General features: G+C 47.8%; 1 protein-coding gene across 2 annotated transcripts in view; it reads left to right on the top strand.

The window, feature by feature from the left end:
* Positions 1–10679, top strand: part of LOC139227921 (acidic mammalian chitinase-like) — a 66452-nt gene continuing 55773 nt past the window's right edge. For both annotated transcript variants that reach the window (XM_070859070.1, XM_070859069.1), the window contains exon 1: positions 1–162. In XM_070859070.1, the coding sequence (XP_070715171.1) occupies positions 124–162 (39 nt within the window). In that variant the 5' untranslated portion in view covers positions 1–123. The remainder of the gene's footprint in view (positions 163–10679) is intronic.

Raw genomic sequence — 10679 nt, 5'->3', positions numbered from 1 at the left:
GTATCCGGGGTGGGATCGACAGCACTATGTGGTTTCAACTGCGTCCCCTTCCGTTAAAGGGGAGGGCCACTGTGCACTCTGCAGAGCCTCTGATGGCCTCCACACGGAGTGCCGGACTGCACAATGGCAGCCACGCCACGGAGCACGAAGACGGACCGACTGGTAAGTCGGCCAAAGGACAAAATGGCAGCGCACGGCGCAGCGCACATCCCCTTTAACTTCCGCCCCGGGAGAGGAAGTCGGCCTGGTTCACAACCCTCAAGGCTGGCACTGACACCACTCCCGGCAGCCTCGTGGGGCGTTGGCCAATTTCCGCCACGAGGTGAAAGGGTTCGCCGCAGGGCGCTAAAGGGTCGCTGTGCTTGGTGATGATGTAATCGCCATTTGTGTGGCAGTCCGGGGCGCTACTAGCGGGGCGCAGCGTTACCGTGTTCGCACCTCTGCAAACTCCTTGCAAATTCACAGAAGCTGGAGAGTCTGCCAGAAAATATCGAATTTGATCAAGGTTCCCATTTTACAGGTTAAACATTTAAATTGTTGGGGATTAAAATGCATGTTCATATCTCGTATAAGCCCATTGGACGAAACCCTTAGAAATCAGTTAGTGAAAGCTCTCACTGATTCAGGGAAGGAGTGGGACAGCCTGATACCCCTCCTAATGGTTATTAGGGGACTCCCTACACGAGTACAGGGTTTAGGCCCTTTGAAATGGAGTGTGAGGAGAATGCGGCTGCCAGAAGTGTGGGTTGCTGGTTGTCTGGCCCCCAGCAGAAAGAAGTCAGCATGGATCCAATGCAATCGCTCCAAAACCATTACGAGCAGGTGTAGCTGTCCGCAGCCCATAACTTGGGTGCAGCCAGAATAGGGTTCCCTGGGTGTTTATCAGCGATTCTGAAGGTTATGAGTTGAAAGATCAGGTGATGGCACGGGCCAATCGTCAAGAGGGGAAATGGAACCCAAAGTTTGATGGAAATTGAACCCAAAATTTGATGAACCTTACCCTATCATTGACAAATTATGTCCAGAAGTGATAAAATACAGTCAAGGATCCAAGCAGCTAAAGAGTCCATATTAACGAGCTGAAATCGTATAAAAGGTCCTGTACCTAAGGTACAAGTAATGAGCACCATATATTCTCTGAACACAGTAGTGTGAGCGCTGTGCACTCTCTGAACTCGGTAGTGTGAGCACTGTGCATGATCCTAACCTAAGAGCGTGAGCACTGTCTATTCTCTGAAATCACAGTGTTAGCACTGTGAACTCTGAAGCCCGCCTGATGACTGGATCAAATTACACAGTTCAGAGACCTTGAATTATTCTACAGCAGGCAGGATCCAATTAACACATTCCAGACAAACTGTTGGGTGTAAAATATCAAATGCTGGAAATCTCAGCGGGTCAGGCAGCATCTGTGGAGAGAAAGCAGAGTTAATGTTTCAGGTCGATGAGCCTTCGTCAGAACTGGAGAGTGTTCGGCAAGAATATAATCTTCAGAAGCAGTGAAAGGGGGAGGGGAAGAAAGAACAAAAGGGAAGATCTATAATAAGGTGGAAGACAGGAGAGATTAGAGAGCCAAAAGGGATGATGGGCCAAATTGAAATGGTAATGCCTGGAGTTAGAAAAACAATAGTCAAAACAGGGTGTGAATGGCGGGATAATGACCAGCTGCCATTAGAGACAAGGAGAAAAAAAGAGAAACAGGCTCGGGGGGGGGGGGGGGGGGGAAGGGAGCCAAAGATTGGCAGCAGTTATGCTCTGAAATTGTTGAACTCTATGTTGAGTCCAGAAGGCTGTAAAGTGCCTAAATGAAAGGTGTGGTGCTGTTCCTTGCACTTGCATTGAGCTTCGTTGGAACAGTGTAGGAGACCGAGGATGGAGATGTCAGAGTGGGAATGGAGTGGAGATTTAAAGTGGCAGGCGACCGGAAGCTCAGGGTCACACTTGCGGACTGAATGGAGGTGTTCTGCAAAGCGGTCACCCAATTTATACTTGGTCTCCCCAATGTAGAGGAGACTACATCTTGAGCAGCGAATACAGAATACTAAATCGAATACAGTATACTAAATACTTCCAGGTGAAACAGCGATTTACTTGTACTTCTTTCAATTTAGTAGACTGTATTCGCTGCTCACGATGGGGTCGCCCTCTAGACTCAACATAACCGCTGCCATACTTTGCCTCCCTTCCCCCCCCCCCCCTCCCCATCCCACAAGCCTGTTTCTTTTTTTCTCCTTGTCTACCATGGCAGCTGGTCATTATTCCACCATTCACTCTATCTTGACTAATGTTTTTCTCATTCCTGGCATTACCATTTCAATTCGGCCCATCATCCCTTTTGTCTCTCTAATCTCTCCTGCCTTCCATCCTATCATAGACCTTCCCTTTTGTTCTTCCTTCCCCTCCCCCTTTCAGTGATTATTAAGAATGTGTTCTTTTCGAACACACTCCAGTTCTGATGAAGGGTCATCGACCCGAAACATTAACTCTGCTTTCTCTCCCCAGATGCTGCCTGGCTTGCTGAGATTTCCAACATTTTCCGTTTTTATTCCAGATTCCAGCATCGGCAGCATTTTCTTTTTGTAAATTGTTGGGTGCGTCTTGTCCTCCAAGTGGACCAATGAGAAATTTGGTCCAACCGACTTGTGTTGCAGCTAGACGAATCTGGGAAGCATTACTTTAATTTGTTCTGTACTGTTTCTAATTCTTGATACTGAACATTTTGTAAAATTGTGCTGCATGCAAAGCAAGTAATGGCCACGGGTTCATCGCGTACCACAATCATAACCGTTTTCGGGGGTTAGCCAGTTTTTCTACCACAGAATCATACAACACGGAAGGAGGCCATTCAGCCCCTCAGCCTATGCCAGCGCTTTGAAAGAGCTATCCAATTATTCCCACCCCTCTGTCCTTTCCCCAGAACCCTGCAAAATTTCCCCCCGCAAGTGTTTATGCAATTCCCTTTTGAAAGTTATTATTGAATTTGCTTCCACCACCCTTTCAGGCAGTGCATTCCAGATCATCATAACATGCTACGTAAAAAAAATTCTCCTCATCTCACCTCTGGTTCATTTGCCAATTATCTTAAATTGTATCCTCTGGTTATCGACCCTCCTGTCACTGGAATAGTTTCTCCTTATTTAGCCTATCAAAACTCTTCATGCTTTTGAACACCTCAAGTCACTGGAGATATATTACCAACAATGTCTCCGCAAGATCCTACAAATCCCCTGGGAGAATAGGCGCACCAACATCAGTGTCCTCGACCAGGCTAACATCCCTAGTATTGAAGCACTGACCACACTCGATCAGCTTTGCTGGGCAGGCCACATAGTACGCATGCCAGATACGAGACTCCCTAAGCAAATGCTTTATGCGGAGCTCCTTCATGGTAAACGAGCCAAAACAGGACAGCGGAAACGTTATAAGGACACCCTCAAAGCCTCGCTGGTAAAGTGCGACATCACCACTGACAGCTGGGAGACCCTGGCTGCAGACCGCCCGAGGTGGAGAAAGTCTATCCGGGAGGGCGTTGAGCTTGTTGAGTCTCAACGCAAAGAGCATGAAGAAGCCAAGCGCAGGCAGCGGAAGGAGTGCACGGCAAACCACCAACCCTGTCCCTCGACGAATGTCTGTCCCACCTGTACCAGGGTCTGTGGCTCTCATATTGGACTGTCCAGCCATTAAAGAACTCACTTTGGGAGTGGAAGCAAGTCTTCCTCGATTCCGAGGGACTGCCTATGAAGATGATAAATCTCCCCTTACCTTCTCTGCTCTAAGGAGCAGCTTCTGTATTCACTCCACATAACTGAAGTTCTACATCCCTAGTACCATTCTAGTAAATCTTCTTTGCACCCTCTCCAAAGCCTTGACATCTTTCCTAAGGGAATCATTGGATAAGATACACAAACTTGGCCTAACTAGTGATTTATAAAGGTTCAGCATAACTTCCTTACTATTGCACTCTATGTCTCTATTAACAAAGCCAATGATCGTATATGCTTTTTTAACAGCCTTCTCAACTTATCCTGCCACCTTCAACGGTTTGTGTATGGACACTCCCAGGTCTCCCTGTTCCTTTAAAATGGTATAATTTAGTTGATATTACCTCTCCACATTCTTCTAACCAAAATGCATTGCTTCGCACTGCGTTAAATTACATCTGCCCGGTGTCTGCCCGTTAAGGGTTTAATTAAGAGGGGGGAAATAGAGTATGAGAGGAAGCTTGCAGGGAACATAAAAACTGACTGCAAAAGCTTCTATAAATATGTGAAGAGAAAAAGATTAGTGAAGACAAACGTAGGTCCCTTGCAGTCGGATTCAGGTGAATTTATAATGGGGAATAAATAAATGGCAGACCAACTGAACAAATACTTCGGTTCTGTCTTCACGAAGGAAGACACAAATAACCTTCCGATTGTACTAGGGGACAATAGGTCTAGTGAGAAGGAGGAACTGAAGGATATCCTTATTAGGCGGGAAATTGTGTTTGGGAAATTGATGGGATTGAAGGCCGATAAATCCCCGGGGCCTGATAGTCTGCATCCCAGAGTACTTAAGGAAGTGGCCCTAGAAATAGTGGATGCATTGATGATCATTAACCAACAGTCTATTGACTCTGGATCAGTTCCTATGGACTGGAGGGTAGCTAATGTAACACCACTTTTTAAAAAAGAAGGGAGAGAGAAAACGGGTAATTATAGACCGGTTAGCCTGACATCAGTAGTGGGGAAAATGTTGGAATCAGTCATTAAGAATGAAATAGCAGCGCATTTGGAAAGCAGTGACAGGATCGGACCAAGTCAGCATGGATTTATGAAAGGGAAATCATGCTTGATGAATCTTCTGGAATTTTTTGAGGCTGTAACTAGCAGAGTGGACAAGGAAGAGCCAGTGGATGTGGGGTATTTGGACTTTCAAAAGGCTTTTGACAAGGTCCCGCACAAGAGATTGGTGTGCAAAATAAAAGCGCATGGTATTAGGGGTAATGTACTGACGTGGATAGAGAACTGGTTGGCAGACAGGAAGCAGAGAGTCGGGATAAACAGGTCCTTTTCAGAATGGCAGGCAGTGACTAGTGGAGTGCCGCAGGGCTCAGTGCTGGGATCTCAGCTCTTTACAATATACATTAACAATTTAGAAGAAGAAATAGAGTGTAACATCTCCAAGTTTGCGGATGACACTAAACTGGGTGGCAGTGTGAGCTGTGAGGAGGACGCTAAGAGGCTGCAGGGTGACTTGGACAGGTTAGGTGAGTGGGCAAATGCATGGCAGATGCAGTATAATGTGGATAAATGTGAGGTTATCCATTTTGGGGGCAAAAACACGATGGCAGAATGTTATCTGGATGGCGGCAGATTAGGAAAAAGGAAGGTGCAACGAAACCTGGGTTTCATGGTACATCAGTCATTGAAAGTTGGCATGCAGGTACAGCAGGCGGTGAAGGCGGCAAATGCTATGTTGGCCATAGCTAGGGGATTTGTGTATAGGGGCAGGGAGGTCTTACTGCAGTTGTACAGCGTCTTAGTGAGGCCTCACCTGGAATATTGTGTACAGTTTTGGTCTCCTAATCTGAGGAAGGACATTCTTGCTATTGAGGAAGTGCAGCAAAGGTCCACCAGACTGATTCCAGGGATGGCTGGACTGTCATATGAGGAGAGACTGGATCAACTGTGCCTTTATTCACTGGAGTTTAGAAGGATGAGTAGGGATCTCATAGAAACGTACAAGATTCTGATGGGACTGGACAGGTTAGATGCAGGAAGAATGTTCCCGATGTTGGGAAAGTCCAGAACCAGGGAACATAGTCTTAGGTTAAGGGGTAAGCCATTTAGGACTGAGATGAGGAGAAACTTCTTCACTCAGAGAGTTGTTAACCTATGGAATTCCATGCCGCAGAGAGTTGTTGATGCCAGTTCATTGGATATATTCAAGAGGTAGTTCGATATGGCTCTTACGGCTAAGGGGATCAAGGGGTATGGCGAGAAAGCAGTAAAGGGGTACTGAGGGGATGATCAGCCATGATCTCATTGAATGGCGGTGCAGGCTCGAAGGGCTGAATGGCCTACTCCTGCACTTATTTTCTATGTTTCTATGGGCCCAAGTTTCGAGCCGCGCCTAGAACGGCGCAGTCCCGACCTGGACGCCCGTTTTTCGCGCCACAAAGTGCGCCTAAAAAAAACTTCCAGATTCTCCAGCTCCCTGCAGGTCGTTTGCAGCTCGGCACAGCGCAGCACGAGCTGCAGGGGGCGGAGCCAGGTTCCTGCGCTGAAAACAGTGCCAGGACCTCTGCACATGCGCGCTACTGTGGGCGCGCATGTGCAGTAGCTCCAGGCACCCAAAACTGTGTGGGAGGGGCCGAAGCACGCAGCCCCTAGCCCTGGCCGAATGGCCTCACTGGGGCTGCGTGAATAAGGCTCATCCCACGGCCAGCTCCTGCTTCCTCCCGACCCGACTCGACTCCCGCTTCCCCCCCCCACCGACTGGACCCGACCTGACCTCCCTCCCCCCGACCTGACCTCCCTCTCCCCGACCTGAACCGAACCGACCTCCCTCCCACCACCCCCCCGTCCCCGACCTGCGCTCTCGACCCCGACCTGACGCAATGCCACCTACCTGTAAATCTGGTGCTGGGGATGGGCCCTGCCCGAAGTCTTGGGCCTTGCCCGAAGTCTCGGGCCCGGCCCGTTCAGCCTCCCTCCCCCTTCTCCTTTCCCCCCCTCTCCTTTCCCCCCTCCTATCCCCCCTTCTCCTTTCCCCCCCCTTTTTCTTTCCACCCCCTTTACCTCCTCCCCCCTTCCCCCTTCTCCTGCTCCCCTCTTCCCCTTCTCCTCCTCCCCCCGTCCCCATCCCTCCCTCTGCTCCCCCCTCTCTCCCTCTACCCCCCTTCTCCCCCTCCCCTCGCTGTCAGAAACACAGACACTGACAGACAGAGAATGAGAGACACACACAGACAGACAGATAGATAGAGACACTGACAGAGACACACTTGGGGGGGGGGGGGGGGGGGGGGCATCCCAGCACGCTGTTGGAGGACTCCCGGTGCTGCAGTCGGTAAGTAGAAAATGTTTTATTTATTGATTTAAAAAAAAATTATTTCTTATTAATTTTTTTTGATTGATTTATCGGTTGATTTATTGATGTTTTTATCATTTATTATTGATGATGGCTCTTTATTTGTAAAACTGAAGTGCTTAATGTTTGTAAACTTCCCTTTAAACCCCCCCCCCCCCCCCCCCATTCCCTACGCCTGATTTGTAACCTACGCCTGATTTTCTAAAGTGTAGACAAGGTTTTTTCGAGCGTACAAAAATCTTCACTTACTCCATTCTAAGTTAGTTTGGAGTAAGTTTTCACTGACAAAACTTTGAAAATAGGCGTAAGTGGCCGGACACAACCCTTTTGAAAAAAAATTCTGTTCCAAAGTGAAACTGTTCTAACTGACTAGAACTGGAGCAAACTAAATGGGGAGAATTCCGATTTCTAAGATACTCCGTTCTACACCAGTTGCTCCTAAAAATCAGGAGCAAATCATGTGGAAACTTGGTGCCTATGTTTCTATGTTTCATCAGTCTGTCCATTTCCTTTTGAAGACTGTTGCTGTCCTCTTCACTACTACATTTCTCAGTTTCATGTCATCTGCAAAAATACCCTGTATACCCCAAAATGTGCATATAATTCATTTCACTGTGCTGAACACACTTAAATCTATTTAATGATGCATATCCGTTGACCTGATGGTTGAGATGGGAGGCAGTGAATTCATGCACCAACATTCATAATCTAGTTTCACATTGTGCATCATATGGTTGTGGGATCGTAACGTGCATTATTTTCTAGGGTATTGTGTCAAAAACAAATGTTACACTGAGCCTCACACAGCACAATTCCAACAAAGAGGAAATTATTCGGTGGGCCTCACTGATACAACGTGGGTGCACGGAATTCAAATTCTTCAGTGCTGCACTATGAATTTGCTGCCAAATTTCTGCCCAAATCAGCTTGAATCAGTAGGAAATTCATTCTATCGTAACATAAAGCCTTATTATTTTGCTGAAGACACAATTCTCTGCAATTCAAATTAGAACATTACCCTTCAGTGTAAACTAATATGTCTTTTAGACTGTTTTTAAGGGGGTGGGTTCCCAGATGAAACTTTACAAGGGGAGTCTCCCAATGAAGACAGGAAGTGCTTTTTCCCTCCTGTTCTAGATTCATACACTAGCACAAAACATGGTAACATGAAAGCACCAGAAAGGTGCTAAGCAAACACTAGGGTCTAGAAATTTGATGAAGCTAAAAAACGGGTGCGGAGATTGGGATAAGAACGTAAGAAATAGGAGCAGAAGTAGGCCATCTGGCCCCTCGAGCCTGCTCCGCCATTCAATAAGACCATAGCTGATCTGATCTTGGCCTCAACTCCACTTCCCCGTCCACTCTCCATAACCCTTGATTCCGTTATCTTTCAAAAATCCGTATATATTAACCTTCAATTATATTCAATGACCCAGCCTCCACAGCTCTCTGGGGTAGAGAATTCCAAAGGCTCATGACCATCTGAGAGAAGAAATGCCTCCTCATTTCCATTTTAAATGGGCGACCCCTTATTCTGAGACTATGCCCCTGTTGTGTATGTATAATGTATGTGCTGTAACATTAGACCACTGAATGTAACTTCACACTGTATACACCATACCTGTACCACCAGAGGATGCTACTGGTGGAGACCTAAGGGTCACCTGCACACTGCAGGTAACCAAGTATAAAAGGAAGCTCACCTCACTGCATCCTCACTCAGGGAGCTACAATAAATGGACTAAGATCACAACAGTTCAAGTACAATACCTTACCTTGTGGAGTCATTACTAGAATGCTTACATATATAACTGGCGACAAGATTATGAATTTCCATGCGCAACATGGCTAACCTAAGCAACTTTCAACAATTCACTGATGGAGAAGTTTGGGATGCCTTTGTGGAAAGGCTCGAACACTTTTTCATCGCGAACGACCTGGCTGGAGACACACCGACCTCGCTAGCTGATAAGCGCAGAGCTATCCTGCTCAACAGTTGTGGGCCCACTGTCCATGGCCTCGTCACGGGCCTGCTAGCCCCAGCGAAGACGAAAACCAAAATGTACGCGGAGCTCGTAACAATAATACAGGAACAGCTCAAACTTAAAGAGAGCATCCTCACAGCCAGACACCGGTTCTACACCCACCGGCGACCCGAAGGCCAAGAAATCACAAAATATGCTGCAGATCTGAGACGATTGGCTGCACCGTGTTATTTTTGGCGACCACCTTACTGAAGCACTGAGGGACATCTTTGTTATTGGAATCGGCCACAAGGGCCTCCTCCACAAGCTGCTCTCTGTGAACACTACGGTCACCCTGCAGAGGGCAATTAAAGTGAGCCAGACATTCATGATTTTGGCCTGCGATTCCAAGAGGATGATGACTCCACCCCCAGGACTCTAACCCGACAAGTACAATGAACCGAATGGCGCCTTTCAGAGGCAAGGCTGCTACCCCGAGTCCCGCAACCCTGAGTCCGCCACATGGGGTAAACCGGCTAGCCCCATGCTGGCGCTGTGGAGGAAATCACAGGGCCCACCAGTGCCGATACAGAGACTATACTTGTAAAGGCTGTAACACTGAAGGTCATCTCCAGTGAATGTGTAGAAGAAATTTTACTCACCGAGTCGCTGAAGAGTTGGCCGATCACCCGGGCTCCAGCGCTGATGAAGATGAAGAGAGAGTCTATGAGGCAGCCCAGCCCCTGGAAGAGGTGTACGGAGTGTATACCTGCTCCACCGAGTTCCCCGTTGAAAATGGAAGTAAAAATCAACAGTGTTCCAGTCTCGATGGAGGTCGAGCCAACCACTGATGAATCAGACGGCCTTCGAGAAACTCTGGGACAATCCTGCCGAGCAACCTAAAATGCTCCCAATCCAGGTGAAGCTGCTCACTTACACAAAAGACACCATCCCAGTTGTTGGCAGTGTGGATGTCCAGGTGTTCCATGGCGGTGCGATGCACAAGCTACTTTTGTGGATTGTTGCTGGTGATGGTCCAATGCTGCTGGGAAGAAGATGGAAGAAACAAATCCAGATCTGTTGGAGCTGGGAAAGCCTCCAGGCCCCAGCGATCAACGTCCTATGTGGCCCCAAATTTGGATTCAGCACATCACCTGAAGATCCTTCCGTCCAACTCGACTGCGTGTCGATGACACAGACCGCACAACTCAACGGCGAGATGATCCAACCCAAACGACCAGACCTCACCTGGCAGGTGGCAGGTCACCGAAGGAAGAAGATCGGCGCAGAAGGTAAATTCCCGGCTTCAGTGGTAGAAGCTGTGGAGAAAAGGATCAAAGCAGCCTAACTCGTGGAGAGAAAGAAGATGGCGCCTGCACCACGAGGTGAAGCACCTGAAATCAAGATGTCCATGACCAGACCACGAGAGGCAGCGTTGAGGGAGCAACACATGATGCCGAGCAGCGAACCGGATTGGGGTAAAGATTGCAAGGCCCTTTTAAAGGAGACCAGCAACCCAGCACAATTAAAGGGTCAGTTCCTCTCTTTCTACCGCAATGCCGGTGACATTAATGAAAAAGATGTAATTAACAAATGCAACTATCTAAATGTACCGTTGAACAGAGATGCTGGTGATACTAATGA

The sequence above is a fragment of the Pristiophorus japonicus genome, chromosome 17, assembly GCF_044704955.1.
Source record: "Pristiophorus japonicus isolate sPriJap1 chromosome 17, sPriJap1.hap1, whole genome shotgun sequence".
Classification (NCBI taxonomy): Eukaryota; Metazoa; Chordata; class Chondrichthyes; family Pristiophoridae; genus Pristiophorus; species Pristiophorus japonicus.
The sequence above is the reverse complement of the archived record's forward strand: the minus strand, read 5'-3'. Positions and strand labels throughout refer to the sequence as shown.